The 25,400-nt window shown below is 43.8% G+C and overlaps 1 protein-coding gene across 15 annotated transcripts in view; it reads left to right on the forward strand.

Moving 5' to 3' along the window:
* Positions 1 to 25,400, forward strand: part of DLG2 (discs large MAGUK scaffold protein 2) — a 1,415,634-nt gene that overhangs the window by 233,212 nt on the left and 1,157,022 nt on the right. For 12 of the 15 annotated variants that reach the window (XM_064169211.1, XM_064169239.1, XM_064169248.1 and 9 more), the window contains exon 6: positions 18,999 to 19,073. The exons of 1 other annotated variant lie outside the window; for it this stretch is intronic. In XM_064169211.1, the coding sequence (XP_064025281.1) occupies positions 18,999 to 19,073 (75 nt within the window). Of the gene's footprint in view, positions 1 to 681; positions 915 to 18,998; positions 19,074 to 25,400 lie in introns of those variants that run through there. 2 more of the 15 variants (XM_064169325.1, XM_064169229.1) reach the window with 2 other exon arrangements.

The raw sequence follows: 25,400 nt of genomic DNA on the forward strand, positions 1-25,400 counted from the left end.
TCAATATACAATTCCCCCTTTTTGTTTTCCCCCTCCCCCTGACTGATTATTTTCTGTTCTACTTTCTGAAAGTTCTCCCTACCCAGCTGGTATTTACATTCACCTCCCGAGTCTGAACCTGACCTAGTAATTTTGAGTGATTGTGGATGTGACGCATGAGCTCTCTCTCTCTCTCACACACACACCTTAGTGTTTCAGTCATGCTCTCTGAGCAATATGCATTTGTAGAAACCGTGCCCTTAATGAAAACCCTTTGCAACCTAAAGCAGTTGTTCGGCAGAGAAGTGACAGCGCTTTGATAGATGGGCCCGATAGTTGTGTGTGCTGTGCTTGCTCGGAGTTAGTAGGAAAGAGGAGGGAGAGAGTGAGCGAGAGGGGGGAGAAAAAAAAAAGACAGGGAAGGAGAGAGCGAGAGGGAGAGAGATTGAGAGAGAGAGAGCGAGAGAGAGAGAGAGAGACTTGGCAAAGGAAATCTTATGGGTATACTGAAACAGCAGATCAGAATTGTGAAACCAGAGCCAGGGCTGAAATGTGATGCTTTTGCTCTTTTGTGCTTGTTGTGGTTCTCATCTTCCCATTTAGAAGGCTGCATACTATTCAACAGAATATTTTGACCAGAGATTGAACAATGCAGCAATCAAGCCTGATAAGCCACCTGGAAGTTTTGCTTGAGACGATTTCTAGTGGGTTTTCTTATCCCTGTGAGCATCATGCCTGCCTTTAGCATTGTGGAGGAGGACTCGAGTTTCTTATGAGGGCCCCACTTGGAAAAGCAGGCTGTGCAGATTCAAGCCTCCGGTTCTGTTCATGCTGCTCAAAAGCCTTTCCTCACCCTTGCTGATTTGTTTTTATGATTTGCATACACTCCTGTGGAGATTTACAGAATGGATTGTCTGTGCATTGTCACGACCAAGGTAGGACTGGAAGCATTGCTGTTATGTGTGCATTATTTCTCTGCTATTTTGCTGTTCCTGTAATTAAATAGATTGAGCATGTACTGTGTCAGGTTGCAAGATGAAGTGATGAATAAGCTCTGCTTCAGTGAGCATTTTGTTCTCCTTTTCTGTAGATTATGCAGTTTGTTTCTATATCACTTTCTAAATGATATGTAATTTACTTATTTTTTACTAGCAAAAGGAAAATGATCTTGTATTTTATCATAGGCTGTGCTTGTGCTATTAATATCTCTAGCTGCTAGAGCACTTTCAGAACACAGGGTATAAAGCACATCTTTTCTCAGCTTATCAGTTTATCCCGTAAACTGGAGAATAAAAAATAAAAGAAGAGGTGGGGGGGACACATTATATGGGTCCTAGGATTTTAAAGAGGCCAATCAGATGTCGTTTAGATAGTCATGATGTTTCTGATTGGAGAGATGCAAGTTTCTTGTGGCTTATTGTGGCTTTTGGGGGGAAAGACATAGCTTACTTTTCATCTCTTGGCCTGGAAAATAAAAATGCCGTGGTCCTAATTCAGCACTCTTATGCTGGATCTTACCTGGCTGCTTTGGAATGGTCATTCTAAATAATTCCTTCCAAACATGCATGTAAACAAGGTTGGGTTTAATTCACTACAGTGGCAGCAGGCTAACGACTTGAGGGTTAAGGACTGACTCTAAGATCTAGGGCAGGGATAAGCTGAATGATCTTTAAGGCATCCTGAAACTTAGCAAACTAACTTAATATTCAATGACAGAGAGAGAATTGGGGAACTCCCTTTCCGTTGATATAAGGCGGGGAGATCACCACATGTTCCTGACGTGGTGATAGCATTTTAAGGAGTAGTCACCAGGGGAGGTTCAGATTTCGGGGTTAAGCGTGTTTGCTCCCTGGTCTGGTTTATTTCTGATGAGTTTCATCATTTCCATAGGACTTGCAAAATGCCCAGGGTAGCCAGCAGACTTGAAAGAGGCATAAATAACAAGGCAAACCCATGTTTAGCACTGTAGTCATCATTGCTGTTGTTTCTTATCATGGCCACAGAAAATGGGGACCCCCATCCATGACACAGAGAAGGGCAGGAGGAAACACCCTGGGCAGCCATGGGCAACAGCAGGGGGTGGTGGGTGGCTGTTGGAAAGAGCAAGGAGTGTGGTGGAGCTGTGGAAACAGATGCGAGCTGTCATTCCCATCTTGACAGTGGAGAAACCCATACGGGGAAAGAACAGGAGGTGAATGAGGCCACAGAAGGAGCATACACTCCCTCCGTGGCCTCGATCACCTCCTGCTTTTTTCCAGGTCCTCCTGGCTCCTACAAGCCAGATGGATCTGAGACTACATCTTCAATCTGCCCTGGTGCAGAGTGAAGTTTCCTGTGGGTGCCTGTTGATGCGATACTGGCAAAAAGTGCTCAGCAGTGGTGGTGCAGCACTTTTGGATAGAGCCTGAATGCAGAATCATGCTAAACATCCAGTTTCTGCTCCTTGGTGTTGCTTTCTAACAGAAAATAAGCAGAAAGGTTGAAAAGACTAGCTCTTCCTCTTGGTGTCCAGTGGTGAGGTCCAGGACCTTCAATTGCAACCATCCTTGGCCTTGAGAGTTAGGATCTGGCACAAGGGAACAAGACTGTTTGTGAGGTGATAGAACTGGGATAAGAACATGTCCCAGTGCCTTTTAGTAGATATAAAAAATACATTTTATGGGCTGCCCAGGGAGGTGGTGGAGTCACTGTCCCTGGAGGTGTTCAGGAAAAGCCTGGCTGAGGCACTTAGTGCCATGGTTTAGTTGATTGGCCAGTGCTGGGTGCTAGGTCGGACTGGATGAGCTTGGAGGTCTCTTCCAACCTGGTTGATTCTATGATTCTATGAACTGGTGATGAATGCTTCCACTAACATTTTCCTAGGGCCTTCTGGATGATAAATGTAGTGTCACAGCCATCTCACCACTGCTGCAGCTCTGAGCAGGGCTCCCATCTCCATTTACACATAATATTTTTCCTCCCATCTCTCCATTTTCTTGGATCCACCACTAAAAGGCTGAAATGATTGGAAAGTCAAACATATGAGCCTCAAATATTCAGCTCCAGATATTCGGCCTTTGCTGCCAAATTTGCTGTTGGAATGAGATGGTATTGTGAATTGTAGGTGACCTGCTATTTGGATGCATGTGGGAACACCATGTTAACATATGTAATTGAGCTGAATAATGGCAAAAATCTAGTTTCAGAACACTCTCATATTGCAAAGGCTTGAAGCCAAAGAAATTACAGTTGATTTCCTCATTTCGTTTGGTGCCATATTTAAATAGCTGCACCAGGGATGTTGTATTGATCTGCTCTTTACTCTGCACTGGAGTAAATGCTTCCTTTAAACCTACAGAATGTTTATTCCACTTTTCACCAATATAAGCTTTCTCTGAGGCTGAGGGAGCTGAGCCTGTTTAGCCTGGGGAAGAGGAGGCTCAGGGGTGACCTCACTGCTGTCTACAACTACCTGACGGAAGCTGTAGCCAGGTGGGGGTTGGCCTCTTCTCCCAGGCAACCAGCAACAGAACAAGGGGACATAGTCTCAAGTTGTGCTGGGGGAAGTATAGGCTGGATGTTAGGAGGAAAAAGTTCTTCCCAGAGAGAGTGATTGGCATTGGAATGGGCTGCCCAGGGAGGTGGTGGAGTCACCATCCCTGGAGGTGTTGAAGCAGAGTCTGGCTGAGGCACTTAGTGCCATGGTCTGGCTGATTGGCCAGGGCTGGGTGCTAGGTTGGACTGGCTGATCTTGGAGGTCTCTTTCAACCTGGTTGATTCTATGATTCTGTAATAGGAGCAGACCTTTTTCCAGTTCATGCAAATTTTTTTTTTACAGTTAATTTCAATAAGTGTGAATTCTACACACTTAATGGTAATTTTTGGCCTCAGAGCTGTTAATCATACTCATTTGAATATCCATTTTTTCTGATTTTTTTTTCTCCAAATAATTGCCCTTCTCCTTCCTGGAAAAGTGGAACAATGAGTAAGGAAAGAGTAAATGCATCATCTTTATTCTTCTGATCTTAAAAATAATAAAAAGGAAGTGAAAGATGAATGCTATAGAACAAGGGGACACACCAATAAAACAAGGGGACACAGTCTCAAGTTGTGCCAGGGGAGGTCTAGTCTGCATGTTAGGAGGAAGTTGTTGGCAGAGAGAGTGATTGGCATTGGAATGGGCTGCCCAGGGAGGTGGTGGAGGCACTGTCCCTGGAGGTGTTGAAGAAAAGCCTGGATGAGGCACTTAGTGCCATGGTCTGGATGGCTGGGCAGGGCTGGGTGCTAGGTTGGACTGGATGATCTTGGAGGTCTCTTCCAACTTGGTTGATTCTGTGATTCTATTTAAACTGCATCACTGTTTAAAAAGTTGGCTTTTTTAAACATATGGTCACTAAACCTAGTCTGGAATTGTCAATGTTCCCAGTCTATGGAAAATGACATCAGTGTTGTGGTGGATTGAAGATGCCTTTCTAGATTGTGTACAATAGATATAAAGATCCTGCTGTAAACTGCCTGTGATGAAAGTTGCCGTCTAATATAATTAATATCTGATGTACCTGGCCAGATCTTGAATCCTACTGACATTATATGTGCAGACAAAATTTTCTGATAGATTTGAGATATTAATTTGTACAAATTCTCCCTTTCCTTTTTATTTCCTTCATGTACTCACCCATTTCTAAACCCAGGGCCTGAACCAGTCAAGCAAGACTTCATGTGGTCTTCTAATTTATTTTAATTCATCATGTTTCCAGTGTAGCTTCTTTCTTTTATTGTTGCATAAAACATGTTAATCTGTGGCATTATTTTATCATTGGGAAGAAGAACTCAGCATAAATGAAAGCTTAGGTCAAGACTCCATCCCATTAGGAGCACCAGGAATGTTTGAAAAGGAAAAACATTCCAGCTGTGCCTCCCAACAGCGAAAGGCAACTCACTGTCCTCTCCCTTAGCTCTCAGCTCTCCTTCCATTCTTCTGCCTTTTACAGAGTTATGAATACAACAGGAGATGCAGTGAAAAAGAAAATCGATACTCTTTGTTGCCCCTCAAGACTCACTGCAACAGAGGCTGTTTCACTCAACCCCCCAGCTCTTGGTGTTAGATGGCTTACAAAAGATGATCAGCTTTCCCTGCCAAAAAAAAAACCATAAAAGCTTCTGGTCCTTGTTGCTGCAAGAGAGAGCTTAGAGGTGGAAACCCCCAGTTTAGAAGGGATGTTGAGATGCTTGAGCATGTCCAGAGAAGGGCGATGAGGCTGGGGAGAGGCCTTGAGCACAGCCCTACGAGGAGAGGCTGAGGGAGCTGGGATTGGTTAGCCTGGAGAAGAGGAGACTCAGGGGTGACCTTATTGCTGTCTACAACTACCTGAGGGGTGGTTGTGGCCAGGAGGAGGTTGCTCTCTTCTCTCAGGTGGCCAGCACCAGAACAAGAGGACACAGCCTCAGGCTGCACCAGGGGAAATTTAGGCTGGAGGTGAGGAGAAAGTTCTTCACTGAGAGAGTCATTGGACACTGGAATGGGCTGCCCGGGGAGGTGGTGGAGTCGTCGTCCCTGGGGCTGTTCAAGGCAAGGTTGGATGTGGCACTTGGTGCCATGGTCTGGCCTTGAGCTCTGTGGTAAAGGGTTGGACTTGATGATCTGTGAGGTCTTTTCCAACCCTGATGATACTGTGATACTGTGATACTCCAAAGGTTTAATACCTGGAAGGCAAATGAAGGGAAATAAAAAGGCATTTTTCTTTTACAAATCTCAGGATTTCAAGGGGTCAGATTCAGTGGTTTTGATACTTTCATCTGGCAGTCACAGCACCAAAAGTACTCATAGAATTAAATACCACTAGTGGCCATGCAGAAGTCTGTCAGAAGCAGAATTCGCTAACAACCTGCTCCTAGGAGAGAGATTTTAATAATTCCTGGGCAATCTAGTTTGATGCTTTATTATCCTTAAGATTAGTAATGGCTCTAAGAAGTTTCAGTGCTGATTGCCACTGAAGTGTGTCACCTCTTGTTTTGTTGGGGACATGCATCTTGAGATTGGCTTTAACTCTCAGATTTTATCACCTGAAAGCTTTTGTGTTTCGAGGAGAACTTGCAAAGATGTACATAAAGATCAAATAAATTCCAATTTATTCACAGAATCACAGAAGTTCTTAGATTGGAAAAGACCTTCAAGGTCATTGAGTCCAATCATTAGTTTCACACTGACAAGTCTTTGACTAAACCAAATCCCTCAGCACAACATCTCATCCCTATGAATCGCTATGGCTGGAAAGGACCACCAGGACCATCCACCCCAATCTTCATCCCAGCAGCCTTAATCACCAGACCATAGACCACCAGGATCACAAAACTTAAGGCACTTGCTGTTTGCTGTCTGACTCCCACATTTGCAGCTTAGAGCACTGACAAGAGTAGAGCTCCTGTGACCCAGAACTGTACCCTCCGGCTTGTAAACTGCTCACCTTCAGCTCTAGGCAGAATGTCCAACATGAACTCAGTGGTTTGTTAGCTATAAAAATGGATTTCCATCATCAAGACGTTGACAATGCTGCAACAGTTTGTCCTCCTTAGAGATTCTTGCTGCTAGCTTCCACTTAACTCTGTAGTTGTTTAAGCCAGATTGCTCAATACACAGGTTCTATATTTAATTCAGATATCCCTGAGCTGTGTTGGACTAGGACAGTTAAATGAAGATTCTGTTATCCATTTGAATGGAGAATTATGTCTTGTGTATTGAGCTGGGGTTTTATTAAAATGAACTAAGGACTCTGTTCATTCCACTAGTGAGAAAGCTTAGAGGTAATTTCATTTATTTATTTATTTATTTATAATTCTGGGTTAGCCTGGTTTGGTCAACAATATCTCTCTTTTCATTACTGTCCATCCAGCACCTTTCCTAAGCATTTAGTTAAGTGTTTCAAAGAACTAAATCAAAATGAAAGGGAAAAAAACCCCACATTGTTTTGTAATGGTGCTGGGACAAAGACCTTGTTTATGTTGTTAACCCATACCAAGGCTGAATGTGTGCAATTCCGACTGGCAAGCTTGCCAGGAGCCTGCAACATCTGTCTTTCCTATTTTCTTCTGCTCATCTGACAGTATATTTAGAACAGGGGAAACCAATATATGCACTTAAGGCAAAGTTCTGACAGATGCATGAGCAGAAATCTCAAGATGTGCAGTGGTTGTGGAAACTAAGCTGCTGCAGTCAAGTACAGGACCAACATCTGTCTTAGATTCTGTCTAGGTCTCGCCCACTCCACGCACTTGTCACTCTGCTTGGCAGCATGAAATTAAGAGTAAAGCAGAGAAGAGCTATAAAATTTGAACCTGTATTATGTTAGCATTAGCTCTCCTTTCCCCAGGGTCCCAACATAGAAGACAAAGCAAAATTCACAGCTCATACTCCACAATAGCACCACTGAGAATCTCAGTGAGGTACTGCTGTGGCTGGGATAGCTTACTTTGAAACTACCAGTCTACCTCAAGTATGTAATGCTAAATCCTTGCTGATAGTGTGCTGTGCTTGGGAAAGATAGGGACAGGTCTTGTGTCCTGGTAGGATACCACAAATTCCTCAAATAAAGGGAGAAACCCTCATTCAGTGTTTAACCAACAGTTGACTTTCAGTGACACCTTGATTGATTTAAAGGCTGTCCTAGAATGTGGCTGAAGTATGGAAAAAAATGGAGGTAACACACCTGGAGTAACCTCACTGTTCCAACCTCTGTAATTTAGAGCACCAATAAAATCAGTTGCAGGATACTCTCATAAGGGCAGGATGATCACAGAATCAACCAGGTTGGAAGAGACCTCCAAGATCATCCAGACCAACCTAGCACCCAGCCCTGTCCAACCAACTAGACCATGGCACTAGGTGCCTCAGCCAGGCCTTTCTTGAACATCTCCAGGAAGAGCAACTCCATCACCTCCTGGGCAGCCCATTCCAATGCCAATCACCCTCTCTGCCAACAACTTCCTCCTAACATCCAGGCTAGACCTCCTTCAGCACAATTTGAGACTGTGTCCCCTTGTTCTGTTGCTGCTTGCCTGGGAGAAGACCAACCCCCACCTGGCTACAGCCTGCCTTCAGGTAGTTGTAGACAGCAATGAAGTCACTCCTGAGCCTCCTCTTCCCTAGGCTAAACACTCCCAGCTTCCTCAGCCTCTCCTCATAGGGTTTATATCAGATCAGGTTATCTGGTGAAGGTGGACAGTAGGTCTACACACCATATGCCAGCTGTTGGTATCCCTGTGCAGAGCTGAATCCATTATCATAGTATCAACCAGGTTGGAAGAGAACTCCAGGATCATGCAGTCCAACCTAGCACCCAGCCTTGTCCAATCATCTAGACCATGGCATTAAGTTGATCAACTAGACCATGGCATTTAGGTTGGATTGGATGATCTTGGAGGTCTCTTCCAACCCGGTTGATTCTATGATTCTAAGTGCCTCATCCAGTCTTTCTTTGAACACCTCCATGGACAGTGACTCCACCACCTCCTTGGGCTACCCATTCCAATGGCAAATAAATTGGATTATTGATTGTGGTGGCTTAATGGCAGTGCAAATAGGGACTATTTAGAATATTCATTTATACTAAGTGCTCTTGTAATAAGCTTTACTGAGTAAAATAGGCCTGTTCCCCCCCACCCCCAGTTACATGGTATTAACCTGAACAACCTCAATGTGGAGTTTTACAAAGGTGTGTACTTGGAGAATGAATGCCAATTTATTTCATGGGACTTTTGAGTACTGTGTTCAGTTCTGGGCCCCCCAGTTTAGGAGGGACATTGAGATGCTTGAGCATGTCCAGAGAAGGGCGACGAGGCTGGGGAGAGGCCTTGAGCACAGCCCTATGAGGAGAGGCTGAGGGAGCTGGGATTGGTTAGCCTGGAGAAGAGGAGGCTCAGGGGAGACCTTATGGCTGTCTACAACTACCTGAGGGGTGGTTGTGGCCAGGAGGAGGTTGCTCTCTTCTCTCAGGTGGCCAGCACCAGAACAAGAGGACACAGCCTCAGGCTACTCCAGGGGAGATTTAGGCTTGAGGTGAGGAGAAAGTTCTTCACTGAGTGAGTCATTGGACACTGGAATGGGCTGCCTGGGGAGGTGGTGGAGTCGCCGTCCTTGGGGCTGTTCAAGGCAGGATTGGACGTGGCACTTGGTGCCATGGTCTAGCCTTGAGCTCTGTGGTAAAAGGTTGGACTTGATGATCGGTGAGGTCTCTTCCAACCCTGATGATACTGTGATACTGTGACTTCCCTCAAGATCAGCTGTATGTGTCTGAGAGGCTGTAAAGTCCATCCCAAACCCAGGAAATTATAAAGCTGGGGACCAACAGTGAGGTTGTACCAGTACCTCAGGTACTGCAGACCAGTCTAATCTTACCAAAACCAGCAGAGCTGTAGAGAGCTACACCACATCAGGGTCTGATTTATATTCAGCTGGATATGAAACCGAACAATAACCACATTTTTATGTGCCTGCATATTGTTAATAGATCTGGGCAACATTTGTTGTTTTTTTCTTAGCAAGACTTCAGGCTTTAAATCAGTGCAGTTTGAAATCATAAACTGGGTAGCTAAGTTTTCTTTTGGTGCTGAATTTCCTGGCTAGAGCAAACTGGAGACAAAGGATGCATAATGATTTTACCCCTAGAGATTCACATTTAGCTAAAAGCAAAATCTTTTTCTATAGTCATTATTAGGTGCTGATGAGCACTTCAAACTGTGGTGTTTTCCTGCCAGACCCTGGAACTATAATAGTGCTGAATCCATGCAATTTACATGGAATTTAGTAAACTCTGTTCTGAAGTGGTACTTGAGGACAGCTTGATGACTATGGGTTGGCTGCTGGCTAAACTGCACAGTCTTAGAGCAGGGAGGTCTTTGTCATTGATTACCATTTATCTTAGCTGGAAAAGATGCTCATAGATGTCTGACAGATGGGAGGGGGGGAGTGGATCTGAGCACCATCCCTGGAGGTCTTCAAGAGAGGACTGGATGAGGCACTTAGTGCCATGGTCTAGTTGACTGGATAGGGCTGGGGGATAGGTTGGACTGGCTGATCTTGGAGGTCTCTTCCAACCTACTTGATTCTATGATTCTATGATTCAGATCTTTGTTTACCAATGTTAATTTTTGGAACAAATTTTTTTTGGTAAGCCTGCAGCTTTTTGGATTTCAAACACTAAGAATGTAAACTCATGAGATGTGTTGTCTTTTCCAGAAAAAAAAAAAAAAAGATAAAAAAATACATCATTTATGGGGTGGAGTCTCAAGAAAATTGCACAGAACAAACCAATGTGCATTGCTTATGTAATGCCTTGTAATTATATCTTGTCAAATGCTCCACTTCTTTTTTTTCCTTCTTTATTATTTAGAAATATGGTAATTGTTCCTTTTCCCCCTTGTAGTTAATTATAAATTTCAGGAAGAATTAAGTCTGTTAAATCTCCTCTTCCCCCCCTGTCTTGGTCTCTATGGCAGCAGCAGGAATAGAAAGGAATTACTTTGATCATCCTTTCTGAGTGACATTTTGTTTTCTTCCAAGCATTGACCTTGTTTAGTGCAACCAACATTTTCAGTAGATTTCATTAGATTGTAATTTGCTGATCTTAAGGAGATGTCTTTATTGGGAGTGGTTTTAACTATGAAAGAAGAAAGGGTGATTTGTTTCATGAATCTCTGAATGGCTTTATAAACAGAAAAGAAAATGTTCCATTAACTGCTCAGGCAGATACGGTTAGGGCTTAATACTACAGTGCAGCAGTGGAGAGCTGCAGATGGAAAGCAGAAGATACTGACCAAAGAAGGAAATAAAGAGAGCCTGCCCTTGGATCAATTAACATCAGTGCTGCTAATGATAGCAGAGCTCTACATCCTTAGCAGGTCCCTTCCCTCCTTTATTGAAGGCACGTGTGGAGGTGGGAATGTAATTTTCTCGCACCAAGGTGAGCTGCATTTTTACACATTTCATAGAATGGTTTAGGCTGGAAGGGATCTCAAGGATCATCCAGTTCCAAACCCCTGCCATACATCCTTAGCAGGTCCCTTCTCTCCTTTTCTGAAGGCATATGTGGAGGTGGGAATGTAATTTTCTCGCACCAAAGTGAGCTGCATTTTTACACATTTCATAGAATGGTTTAGGCTGGAAGGGACCTCAAGGATCATCCAGTTCCAAACCCCTGCCATAGGCAGGGACACCTCCCACCACAGCAGGTTGCTCAAGGCCTCGTCCAACCTGGCCTTGAACACCTCCAGGAAGAAGCAGCCACAGCCTCCCTGGACAACATGTTGCCGTGTCTCACCATCCTCACTGTAAAGAACTTCTTCCTAACATCTAGTCTGAATCTCTCCTCTTCCACTTTAAACCCATTACTCTTCATCCTGTTGTCACAAGACCTTGTAAACAGTCCCTCCTCAGCCTTCTTGTATCTCCTTCAGACAATGGAGGGATACTACAAGACCTTCTCTTTTCCAGGCTGAAGAGCCCCAACCCTCGTAGCCTGTCCTCATAGCAGAGCTGCTGCAGCCCTCTGAGCATCTTTGTGGCCCTCCCCTGGACTCACTTCATCAGTTTCATGTCCCTCTTGTGCTGGAGGCTCCAGAACTGCACACAGTACTCCAGGTGGGGTCTGAGGAGAGCAGAGGAAAGGGGAAGAATCCCCTCCCTTGCCCTGCTGACCACACTGCTCTTGCTGCAGCTGCTGGCTGTCTGGGCTGTGTGCACACACTGCCAGCTCATGTTGAGCTTTTCATCACTCCAGACTCCCAGCTCCTTTTCCTCAGGGCTGCTCTCAGCCATTCACCACCCAACCTGTATTTGTGCTTGGGACTGTTACAAACCAGCTATCTGGGTTTCACCTAGCTGAGCCTGACCAAACAGACTCTTTGTAGTATCCAATAGGCCACTAAGACTAGAAAAGAGGCATCCTCATGCATTTCGCTTGTATCTGAACCTGTTTGTTACTATCACACAAATTTCCTTCTGTCTCCCTCCACTTGATGAATAACTTCTGAAAAATGAAAGAATACATCTATAGATAAGAAGGGAATGGTTATTTATGAGTGACTTATTAGGCCAGGAGCATAGCCTAGTACATGATTAGGTTATACCCAGTCTGAGACCTCTGGTTGAAACACAGGATTTTCATGTCTCCAGAGAATCATCTGCCAACTCCTCTGCTACTGGATACCTCACTCAGGGACTTGTATGTAGTTTTCAAGTCATAATTTTGGCCATTCTAGTAGGTAGAAATGGAAACTCACCTATGGCTGCTTTTCACTCTGACCACCTATATCTTCACTGAGGAAGAACATTAAGTCCTTTGTTAAAAGAGTACTGCAGTTAGTGAGCTGTGAACTTCTAGCAAATAAAACATTGCTGAATATCCTCTCTGGATTTTACTACATCTGCAGAGCTAAGATCTCTCTCTGAATGTGTCTCTAGCCACAGTCACATTGAGGCAGTATTTGGCCATCCAGATTTGGTATTGATATATGTATGTGTGTGTGTGTGTGTGTGTATAATCACATCCTGCTTGTGAGAAAGTGGTTTAGGCTGCACATACCTGCTCTTAAAGTCCTCCAAACACCCTCAGCAGTCACTGTGGTTGATCACTGAACACAAAAGAGGAATTCTTACCCTAGCTTGATGTACAGCAGCATCTTTGTCACCTGAAACCTCTCTTACGCAGTGCTACAAAGCTCTTCCATTCAGATTCAATATGCAGCATTTCCCACTGCAGTATCAGAGTGGGCACTAGAGCTACCACTCTGCATTACATCAATGTGTCTGCAGGGCATACTGATGTTTCTAACTGGCCCTAACAGTAGTCATTGCAACACCTGACTACAACACACAGGAAAGAAGCACACTTAAAGACTGCGTGCTAGGGAAGTAGATGTTGTGCATAGAGTCTGAAGGGTTGGGAGCCTTGGCTTTGTCTTCTGAAGTTGATGCTTTTCTGTATCCTGGTTACCTATGGAGTCTACATTTCTGGTTGCTTGAGAAACATATTTGTTTAAGAATTAGGTGTAACAGTGCTTCCAGAGAAGGAATTGTGCTGTCTGTAGCTGATTAGGAGGTTAGCATCTCCATCTGACTCTGTTCATTGCTTCATTGCTTTCTGACTGTATCATTGCTATGCAATTTATCAAGGATTTAAGGCATCAACCCAGAAAAAAACCCTGTGAGTGATGCTGAATTTGACAATGAGAGTGGAATTACTCTTTTGTGCTCCAAGGTCTCTTTTTTACAAAAATTACACAGGCTAAATATTTTCTTGCTTAGTTTGAAGGCTCTGATTGCAGGAAGCTGTGATAAAGCCTACGCCTGGAAAGCTGTGTCTATCGCTGCACTGGAGCTGTCTCAAGGGTGCTGTTCAGTGCAGGAGGCTGGGTATCCTCAACAAAAAGGGAGTAAAGCAAGAGTGGAAATCACTCATTCTTAAGCTATGGCAAACCAGCCTCTCAGTTTCCATTTCCAATGGCAAACTCTTTTATTAGAATATATTCTCCCAAACAACAAGACAAGACATTGGTTTTGCATAGAAATGAGGGGTGAGACCCCACCTGCTGAGACCCCTCCTGGAGGGCTGCATTCAGTTCTGGAGCCCCTATTACAAGAGGGATATGGTCATGCTGGAGTGTGTCCAGAGAAGGGCCACAAGGATGCTCAGAGGGCTGGAGCACCTCTGCTATGAGGACAGACTGAAAGAGTTGGGGCTGTTCAGTCTGGAGAAGAGGAGGCTCCCAGGTGACCTTCTTGTGGCCTTCCAGTATCTGAAGGGAGCCTACAAAAAAGCTGGGGAGGGAATATTTAGGCTACCAGGGAGTGACAGGACTGGGGAGAATGGAGCAAAGCTGGAGGTGGGATGAAGTCGTTGAGTGTGAGAGTGGTGAGAGGCTGGAATGGGTTTCCCAGGAAGGTGGTTGAGGCCCCATGCCTGGAGGTGTTTAAGGCCAGGCTGGATGAGGCTGTGGGCAGCCTGCTCTAGGGTAGGGTGCCCCTGCCTATGGCAGGAGGGTTGGAACTAGCTGATCCTTGTGGTCCCTCCCAACCCTGACTGATTCTATGATTCTAAATATTAGTAAACATGAAAAGCAAACTTCAAGTAATTCTATTCTCCCTTGAAGGCTGTCTGAAGAAAGATGATTTCAATTGATGGTTTTTCATCATTTGCCAGATAGAGATGGACCAGAGTCTATACTCCTTATATGTACAAAAGTCATAACCTGGGGAAAATATTAGCAGTAATAATCAAATGAAATTTATTCCATCTGCTTCTTGCAAATAATTCCTGGCATATTTATTCCTCTGCTTACTTGTGTTGTCTATGCTTGCAGAATACTTAATGCAGTGCTGACTTTTTAGTCATGTTTTTTTTTTTCAGTTGGTGTCTCTAGGTGTGACATGTTGGAGGTTTTGGGTGGATTTAAAATAAACCCAAAACACAATTGAACATTTCTGTGAAGAGGAACATAACCAGCAGATGATTATACAACCTTATGTCTTAGAATTATTTCAGGGGAGGGTGTATAGATGGTTGGATGGCACATAATAGTGCAGAAAGCAGTGATCAGAGAATCATAGAATCAACCAGGTTGGAAGAGACCTCCAACATCATCCAGTCCAACCTATCCCCCAGCCCTAGCCAGTCAACTGGACCATGGCACTAAGTGCCTCAGACAGGCTTTGCTTCAACACCCCCAGGGATGGTGACTCCATCACCTCCCTGGGCAGCCCATTCCAATAGCAAATCACTTCTTCCTAACATCCAGTCTAAACTTGTCCTGGTGCAGCTTGAGACTGTGTCTTCTTGTTCTGACACTGACTACCTGGGAGAAGAGACCAACCTCTGCCTGGCTACAACCTCCTTCAGGTGGTTGTAGAGAGCAATAAGGTCTCCCCTGAGCCTCCTCTTCTCCAGGCTGAGCACCTCCAGTTCCCTCAGCCTCTCCCCACAGGACTGTGCTCCAGCCCTCTCAGCAGCCTTGTTGCCCTTCTCTGGATGCATGCAAGCACCTCAACATCTTTCTTATATTGAGGGGCCCAGAACCAGACATAGTAAACTGGACAGACTTTGGACTTCCACAGCTGGGAAGACATTGACCTGATATTGTCTGAGAGATGCATGTAGGTTAAAAGACAGGACTGTTGATTTTCTCCTACTGCTTTCTGAGAATTTGGGATTAGGAATTTTTGGCTGATTTCTTATTTAAATGATCTGGGGACAGAGTGGCTGGCGAGCAGCCAGGAAGAAAGGGACCTGGGGGTACTGGTAGATAGTAGCTGAACATGAGCCAGCAGTGTGCCCAGGTGGCCAGGAGAGCCAATGGCATCCTGGCCTGCATCAGGAACAGTGTGGCCAGTAGGACAAGGGAGGTTATTCTGCCCCTGTACTCAGCACTGGTCAGGCCACACCTTGAGTGCTGTGTCCAGTTCTGAGCTCATCAATTCAAGAGAGATGTTGAGGTGCTGGAACATGTCCAGAGAAGGGCAACAAAGCTGGTGAGGGGCCTGGAACACAAACCCTGTGAGGAGAGGCTGAGGGAGCTGGGGGTGTGCAGCCTGGAGAAGAGGAGGCTCAGGGGGGACCTCATTGCTGTCTACAACTACCTGAAGGGAGGCTGCAGCCAGGTGGGGGTTGGTCTCTTCTGCCAGACAACCAGCAGTAGAACAAGGGGATACAGTCTCAAGTTGTGCCAGGGGAGGTCTAGGCTGGATGTTAAGAGGAAGTAGTTGGCAGAGAGAGTGATTGGCATTGGAATGGGCTGCCCGGGGAGGTGGTGGAGTTGCTGTCCCTGGAGGTGTTGAAGAAAATCCTGTCTGAGGCACTTAGTGCCATGGTCTAGTTGATTGGCTAGGGCTGGGTGCTAGGTTGGCCTGGATGATCTTGGAGGTCTCTTCCAAGCTGGTTGATTCTATGATTCTATAAGGTGTTAGGTGATAGGTTGGACTCCATGATCTCGAAGTTCTTTTCTAACTTGGTTAATTTCATGATTCTGTGATGACCTTGAAGGTTGTTTTCAACCTGATTCTGATTCTTCAGGTTACCTTACATCCCAGATGCATGTGCTGCCCTTGTGCTGAAAAATTGGATTCTCTGGAGAACTGCTGCCTACAGCAGCTCCCACTTACTTGTGTCTTTCTGGCCTTTGAATTTGCAGCATACATCAGGAGATTCTGGGGCTTGGGACAATACTGATATCAATCTTAAAATCGAGAATACTTACACAGTATTAGTCCCTCCTGCTAGGAGTTCTGGAGCTTTTGTTTTGCAGTTATATTCTGTATGTATGTGAGGAGTCTTTTTGAGGAGTTGCCTGACAAATATATTAGACACAGTCACCTGAGTTTGTAATATCAAGCTTTTCAACCAGGAAAAATACTCTCTGTCCAAAGCAATTAATTAATTTCCTTGCATTGGATTAAACACTGAAGACATAAAATTGTCAAAGAAGGGGGGAGGAGGGGTGGGAAAGCCAATATTTCATGCAGCCCTTTTGATCAACATTGATTTATAGCTTTATTATTTTGATAGGATTATATGGTTTGCTGTTGCATTCATCCCTTCTTTACAGGAGGTAACATACACTCCCAGGATAATACTGTCATGATAGCAAAACCTTTTAAGCAAGGCTCTCTAAACTTTCATCTAAAGCATCTTGCTTGCTACCTGGTTTGACTGAATATTTCTTAAAGCTAAGTGAAAATATAAAAGATATCCAGTTTGTAAGGTTTGGGGAATATAAAGCTGAAACTGATATGTGCAATTTTGGTTTGGGTTTTTTGGTTGGGTTGGGTTTGGTTTGGTTTTTTTTTGGTTGTCTTTTTTACTTACACAAGTATATTGCAGTGCTTTTTGGAGATGAAGAAAAAAGCTGAAACTGATGTGTGCAGTTTTGTTTTGGTCCTTTTTTTTTTGTTGGATTTGGTTTGGTTTTGGTTGCTTTTTTTTACTTATAAAACATATTGCAGTGCTTTTCAGATGTTTGCTTTTTGGAGATGAAGAATGAAGCTGAAGTGTGCAGTTTTGGCATGGGTTTTTTGGTTTGGTTGGGTTTGGTTTGATTTGATTTGGTTTTAGTTGTCTTTTTTACTTACAAAAGTATATTGCAATGCTTTTCAGATGTTTCTTTTTGGAGATGAAGAATAAAGCTGAAACTGATATGTGCAGTTTTGTTTTGGTCCTTTTTTTTGTCGGGTTTGGTTTGGTTTTGGTTGCTTTTTTTACTTAAAAAGCATATTGCAGTGCTTTGCAGATGTTTGCTTTTTGGAGATGAAGAATAAAGCTGAAGTGTGCAGTTTTGGCATGGGTTTTTTGGTTTGGTTGGGTTTGGTTTGATTTGATTTGGTTTTAGTTGTCTTTTTTACTTACAAAAGTATATTGCAATGCTTTTCAGATGTTTGCTTTTTGGAGATGAAGAATAAAGCTGAAACTGATGTGTGCAGTTTTGTTTTGGTCCTTTATTTTGTTGGGTTTGGTTTGGTTTTGGTTGCCTTTTTTACTTATAAAGCATATTGCAGTGCTTTTCAGATGTTTGCTTTTTGGAGATGAAGAATGAAGCTGAAGTGTGCAGTTTTGGCATGGGTTTTTTGGTTTGGTTGGGTTTGGTTTGATTTGATTTGGTTTTAGTTGTCTTTTTTACTTACAAAAGTATATTGCAATGCTTTTCAGATGTTTCTTTTTGGAGATGAAGAATAAAGCTGAAACTGATGTGTGTAGTTTTGTTTTGGTGGATTTTTGTGTTAGGTTTGGTTTGGTTGCCTTTTTTACTTATAAAGCATGTTGCAATGCTTTTCAGATGTTTGCTTTTTGGAGATGAAGAATAAAGCTGAAACTGATGTGTGCAGTTTTGTTTTGGTAGATTTTTGTGTTGTGTTGGGTTTGGTTTGGTTGCCTTTTTTACTTACAAAGCATATTGCAATGCTTTTCAGGCGTTTGCTTTTTGGAGGTGAAGAACAAAGCACTAATAACACTTTGTTAGTTAATGTTCTTAAATTAGATTCAATTGAAAATTGTGTGAAGTCTAGTCATTAGTGTTTGCAAAGGTTGCTCTCCTTTGCTCTCAGCATGGGGTTAAGAAAGGTGTAATATAGTTGCTTGTGGTACATCTGGCTTAAATAAACCTAAAAGGAAGGAAACTTTTTCTCCTCCCTTCAGGAACACACATTATTACATGAGTTCTCCAATTCAAGGAGATTTAACAATAATAGTTTGACTCTGACATGAAATGCTGAGAGCAATGGTGGCAGACACCAGAATTTATTCTGATCTTTTCTTCAGGGACTCTGACCCCATCTGCTGTGCAAATTCATTCTGATGGGTTCCAAAGCTTTGCTAAAAAGTAGTTGACTCACTGCAAACACAAAGGAAACTGCAGGATGATCAGTCCAAGGTCTGGTTGCATCTTGCACTGCCATGTGGAACATTAGATTTTAAATTAACCCCTCACTCCTTTGGTTCTGCAGAGTTTCAGGGAACTGCAGGAGTCTTGGGTACTTGCTCCATTTCCTCCAGGGGCCAATCTGGGGAATGAGTAGAGTGTTATGCTCAGCAAAGAAACACCCGCTAAAAAGTTCCTCCTGGAAAATAGCCCTGGGATGGTTCAGGCTGCAGCTACCTCTTCTTCAAAGAGAATATAATGTAAAAATGCAGCCTGTTGTGAAATTCAGGGTAAAAAATATCTATCTGTACCTACTGCCTTTATAAAGCTCTGATGTTGTCCTCTAAATGCCCCAGCATCGAGAAAAAGCCGAATACGGCGCATGCTTGGGGTTCAGAGTAGGTGAAGGATATTTTCACCTACATAACTGAGAACTTCAAGGCAAAATTAAACAATAACTTTTGAGGCCTTTTTGGTCATGCAGATTGCAGACTGTTTTGCCTACATGACAGTGGAAAATGGCTCTGTGAGGTGTAATGCATACTAGCAAACTCCTAGGTGCTCCATCTGGAATGGAGTCTGTTGCGCCTAGTGATTGCAGCACCTACTGTGTTGTGTGTAATGCCCTTTTCACTTATTTGCAGCAGAGCCATGGCAGATGCCCATCCCACAAATGCTCAGTCGAAACACCTGCCTGGATACCCATTCAGCACTCTACCGTAAGTCTGAGCCTTTTAATACAAAGATTTGAGAGACTGGATGGTAAAGTCTCTGTGTTTGGAGACCTGACAGGTAAAATTTACATATTATGTGCATTTGAAGGAGAAAAGAGACAAGTCCTAAGGCCAGACCAAACTCCTTGGAAAGCTTGAGCTGTTGAATTGCTGGGTAGTGGCTTAGCAGAAGCCAGAGACAAGTCCTAAGATCAGACTAAACTCCTTGGAAAGCCTGAGCTGTTGAATTGTTGGGTAGAGGCTTAGCAGAAGCCAGAGACGAGTCCTAAGACCAGACCAAACTCCTTGGAAAGCTTGAGCTGTTGAATTGTTGGGTAGTGGCTTAGCAGAAGCCAGAGATGAGTCCTAAGACCAGACCAAACTCCTTGGAAAGCCTGAGCTGTTGGATTGTTGTTAGCAGAAGCCAGAGACGATTCCTAAGACCAGACCAAACTCCTTGGAAAGCCTGAGCTGTTGAATTGTTGGGTAGTGGCTTAGCAGAAGCCAGAGACAAGTCCTAAGATCAGACTAAACTCCTTGGAAAGCTTGAGCTGTTGAATTGTTGGATAGTGGCTTAGCAGAAGCCAGAGATGAGTCCTAAGACCAGACCAAACTCCTTGGAAAGCTTGAGCTGTTGGATTGTTGTTAGCAGAAGCCAGAGACGATTCCTAAGACCAGACCAAACTCCTTGGAAAACCTGAGCTGTTGAATTGTTGGGTAGTGGCTTAGTAGGGCTTCTCTAGAAGTTTAGGGTCTTCAGGAATTAGATTCATTCCATATGGAGCAACAAAGCTGAGTAGCAAGTGTGGTATGGTTGTTGGTGGTGTCCATCTCAGAGAAGTGTGGCTTTACTGTTGGCTGCTGTTGCCCTAGAACTCTGGGCTCCAAGGAAGTGTGATAACTGGGAGCCTGCTGTGGACAGTTTGTGGGAACTCAGTGATAAGCTCCTTTAGTGTCTGCAAGAAACAGCTGCCATTTGAAGCACTTGGCTGTCCTCAGGCCCAGGTGGTGACACATGAAGGGGAGATGGATCTTTGTGTTTTTGATCACATTGTCATGGAAGAAAGAAGGACTGATTATTCCAGGTGCTTTATGTAGTAATAAGCAATGGTATCAACAACCTTTGTGATGGTGGACAGTGAGTGAATTGTGCTCTGCTGGCTTTATAGGAAATTCCCTTTGTAAATGCTTTCCTCCTGCTGCCAGTTACATGACTTTGGTGAGATTTGCTTTTAACAATCAATGACACAGTAATATTTGAAGAGAAAAGAAGAAATTGTGGTCAAGTTGACACCTCATTGATTTATATTTTGTCTGAACATACATTCTATATAGAGCCAAAAGCTTGGATGCTGGAAGTTAGAGTACAGGGGCTGACTAATAAAGCTATGATGATTTATCTCATCTGAAGAACTGGCAAGACTTAGTTGACATTTTCTTTGGCTTTGAACCACAGCATGATGTTTGTCCACAGCTATCAACTTGTCACCTTTTATGAGTAAATGAATGAGCTCTCATTCAGTTTCTTCCTGATTTTGCAAGTGATTGCAAACCCTGTAATTTTGGTTGTCCTTACAATGTGCTGAAATGAATTATGTAATTGTTGATATGTATTAAATTAGACCCACTTCAAAGTATTGACTGAACAGTTGAGCTGAACAACTGAGCTGAACACTTGAGCTAAACAGTTTCTTACCAGGTGGGCATCTAGCCCAGTAACTATTTAGAAATGCTTCTTAATTATTGGTTTATGTTCTTAAAGGCTTTAGATTGGCTCTGTGATGTGATCTTGGGTTTTTTGTTTCTATTAAGAGGATTGCAGCATAAGCACAGGTATGGTTGTGTGGTGCTTTGAGAAATGGAAGTGTACTGAGAGTTTGTAGTAAGTCACTAATAGTTGCACTGAGTGCTTTCCATTAAGATCAAGACTTGATTTTTCACAGTGGTTTGAGATGTTTTTGGGTAGCTTTTAGGATATTTGTTTCTTAAAGAATCAAATATAAAAGTGTTTGTCTTTAGCATTCTTTGTTTGCTTCTCCTTGTGCCACACATGCCTGCTTGCTTAGGTAATATCCATAGACCTCCTGTCTTGCAAATGTCTGTAATGTCACCAAAAAATGGCACAGTGATGATAAAACTTTGCTGTCTTTATTAGCACTAGGCATGGTCTCAGATCTGAATAATGCCAAGAAGTGTTATTTTTAAACTGTTAGAGGGGAAATTGGTTCTGGGACCAATAATAGTTCCTGGCTGTTGGTTACCACAAACCACATATCCCACCGAGGTACCCACAGGTGAGGAAATGGGAGACTGCAGGGAAAGGAGTCACCATCCCTGGAGGTGTTGAAGAAAAGCCTGGCTGAGGCACTTAGTGCCATGGTTTAGTTGACTGGACAGGGCTGGGTGCTAGGTTGGACTGGATGATCTTAGAGGTCTCTTCCAACCTGGCTGATTCTATGATTCTAAACACTGCAGTGGAGTTAATTTTTCTTGGGAGACTAATGGAGACCTTGGGGAAAATTAAATCAGATAGAGATGAACTTTCAGGTGGTCACTTTTTCACCATCAGATTTCAAAAGTGTTGTTTAACTGCCTTGCCTCTTTTTTTTTCCCCAAAGAAGAATATTCTGTGAAATGGCAACGCTTTAATAGAAAGATGATTAATGAAATGAGAATTTCAACAGAATGAGGGGACGGAGTCCTAAGTTGTGCCAGGGGAGGTCTAGGCTGGATGTTAGGAGGAAGTTCTTACCAGAGAGAATGATTTGCATTGGAATGGGCTGCCCAGGGAGGTGGTGGAGTCACCATCCCTGGAGGTGTTCAAGAGAAGACTGGCTGAGGCACTTAGTGCCATGGTCTAGTTGACTGGCTAGGGCTGGGTGCTAGGTTGGACTGGATGATCTTGGAGGCCTCTTGCAACCTTGTTGATTTTATGATTCTATGTATCAAAGCATATTACTGCCAATGAAAGGATTAAAAGACTGTGCCAGGGTAGGTATAGGCTGGATATTAGGAAGAAGTTCTTCACAGAGAGAGTGATTTCCCATTGGAATGGGCTGCCCAGGGAGGTGGTGGAGGCACCATCCCTGGGGGTCTTCAAGAAAAGACTGGATGAGGCACTTAGTGCCATGGTCTAGTTGATTGGCTAGGGCTGGGTGCTAGGTTGGACTGGATGATCTTGGAGGTCTCTTCCAACCTGGTTGATTCTATGATTCTATGAAAAAGAAAACAAATAGAAAAAAACCCTCAGCATCTTGCCAGTTATGACAACTCCTTTAGATGATAATAGCAGGCATCTGATCCTTCTTGACAGTGGCATAGGGAACAGTGGCAACTAGTGAAGGAAAAACAAAGTGAGAGGATGGGTATCCTCCTTCATCAATTTGGCTGGATGTGTCACTCTTGATGGCATGAGCCTCAGAGAGGTTTTTGTCTGCTTTTTCAGTGTTCTTTTGTGAAACAGCACTGTGTCCTCTCCTGAGAATGCCTTTCCCATCTAATGCAAGAACCAGGAGATTTGGCAGCATTGCTCTTATGTAACAGTCTGACTTTTGCAGCCCCTAATTTACCATCCTTTTTGAATTTGCTGATGATTCTTGCAATTAAGATTCTCACTTCTGTTTGGCAACTCACCATCTGCAAAAGAGGACACAAGCGGACGCTGCCGTTCTGTGCCTTCACAATGTCCTTAATTAGATTCATTTTAAGGCTGAGAGTTTTAATCAAGGGAATTACCTAAGGGTGGCTTTGTCTGCAGTTGCACTTTTAGTCATGTCTTCCAAAGGATTTGTAGTGTTTGATTATGAAATACTTCAAAAGGAGATCACTGCACTGCTTTTTAGCCTGCTAAAACTTCCTATCACTGGGGCTTCTCATTACCTTGATGCATTATGCAAAGACAATAAAATATCAGAGGTTGCAGCTGTGTTGCAAACAAATTTTGGGTTTGTCTTTTCCTCTGACTCCACTGAGAGATTTTCTTGAGTGTAGCATTCAGCATATTCACCTTACCTTACCCTGAGCATTAATAGGATCTTCCTGCTTTTCCCTGTGCAGTCTCAGGGGAGTTCCTTGGCAGACTGTCCTCATCCCCTTTTCCCAAAAGATTTCCTATCAGTCAGCTGCCACTGAGGAGCAGCAGGAAAAGAGTGGTAAGGGTGTGTGGGTACAAAAGGCAAATGAGCTGGCGTATGCCCTAAGTAGAGCCTTTTTCAGCACCAGCTTTTCCACCTGTGTGAAGAAGGGGACAGTGACTTTAAAGGTAGGGGAACTTAATTGAGGGTCCTTGCTCAAGCACTGCAGCAGCCACGTGTGCTGTTAGCTCACTGGCTGTGGCTTTGCATAGGTGCTGCCTTCTGTGGTAATCTAGTGCAAGATCTGGTTGCCAGTCTGCTTGGCAGCTGAGCCCTTAGCCTTTCTGCTACTCGGTTTACTTATATCCATAACACAAGGAGAGTAAGACCCATTCCTTTTTGAACCCTGCATGTTTGTGGATATATATGCAGGGTGTTACTGCTTTCTTTATGTGTGCTGTATCAGTGCATGGAGGATAAAGCTATTCTGGCTTTCTCTTTTCCCAGTTTATCAGGAATATTAGAGGGACAGCAATGCTCTCTTCCTCTGCACATTACCTGAATTTACCCTGATCTGGCTAACCAGAGTTTTTGTATTCAGACTCACTTTACAGCAGTTCTGGGGCCTCAGTTCAAGAGAGATGCTGAGATACTGAAATGTGTCCAGAGAAGGGCAACAAAGGTGATGAAGGGCCTGGAACACAAACCCTACGAGGAGAGGCTGAGGGAGCTGGGGGTGTTTAGCCTGAAGAAGAGGAGGCTCAGGGGTGATCTCATTGCTGTCTACAACTACCTGAAGGGAGGCTGTAGCCAGGTGGGGTTGGTTTCTTCTGCCAGACAACCAGCAACAGAACAAGGGGACACAGTCTCAAGTTGTGGTGGGGGAGGTCTAGGCTGGATGTTAGGAGGAAGTTGTTGCCAGAGAGAGTGATTGGCATTGGAATGGGCTGCCCAGGGAGGTGGTGGAGTTGCTGTCCCTGGAGGTGTTGAAGCAAAGCCTGGCTGAGGCACTTAGTGCCATGGTCTGGTTGACTGGCTAGGGCTGGGTGCTAGGTTGGACTGGCTGATCTTGGAGGTCTCTTCCAGCCTGGTTGATTCTATGATTCTAAAGAAATCCATACCTCTGGAGGATGACTCTGTGTTAGTTCTGGTGATTGTGCTTTATGTAAAAATAATGTTCTGACATGATATTTTACTCTGAGCCAAGCAGAACATTGAAACATGAATATTCTGCTTTAGTTTAAGGATCATTTTGGAAATCAATCTTGCTCCCTTTGAACATGAAATAAATAAATGCCTCTGTTTGCCTAAATTTGGCTCTCTCCTGCAACTTTGTGTTGTGTCATGTAATGATGTCCTTTCCCCTCCTGAGTAGATGTGCTCCAGAATGTGCCATTTGCAGGGGCTCTCTCTCTAAGCTTTAAATCTTTTCCTATTAAAACTCTGTTGGCTGATAAATTTCTCAGACAATTTAGGTGGTGGGGAATGTTTTTTATGGCTTGTGTTTGAAAGCTAAACTATTAATACAATGCCCTGCTCTGTCTTTCACCTTGGCAGTGCTGATAACAGAAAAATTTTGAGTGCCAAAACTCATCTTTAGTTTAAAAGGAGGTATGAAAGTAAAGCTATGCAGGTTTTAGCTGGGTCACTTTATCCCTGCAGATCTTCATTCCAGGGTCTCCTGTCGCCCTCCTTGCCCAGTGCTCAAGGCAGTTTACTCTCCACCTCTTTATCACTTAAAAAGGCTCTCTGACTGAGCTTGTGAGCCTGTCACCAATTGCCAGCTATGAAAATACTTGTTAAAATAGCCATTCAAATCCATCTTTCCTTTAGCTCTCTGGTGCTTCCTTCTCATTTGCATCACCCCTCCCTAGCCTTCCCAGGGGAAAAATGCGCTATTGCTATTGTCAGCTGTAACTCGAGGTGCTGAAGAGCTGCCACATCATTCCTGTTAATCTGATTTACAGATTCAGTGGGGAAGGTTCCAGTTAGACTAAGGTAGTGTTGGATTAGCAGCACATCTCAGCAGGGCAGCAAATTTGATTCATGCTTGGGTAGAGGGAAGCGAACGCTAGCAGAGTATGTGTTAACAGAAGGGCTCAGAAGCAAATGTTGAGAGAAATAGGTCAAAAGAAGCCATTTATTCCTCTGTTCCACCAAACAGAAAGGTAGAATGCAGAGATACATATATTTTTTTTCCCAGTGGTAATATACTGTTGACATTTAAATCATAGAATCAGTCAGGGTTGGAAGGGACCGC

This window comes from Pogoniulus pusillus, chromosome 3, assembly GCF_015220805.1.
Source record: "Pogoniulus pusillus isolate bPogPus1 chromosome 3, bPogPus1.pri, whole genome shotgun sequence".
Classification (NCBI taxonomy): domain Eukaryota; kingdom Metazoa; phylum Chordata; class Aves; order Piciformes; family Lybiidae; genus Pogoniulus; species Pogoniulus pusillus.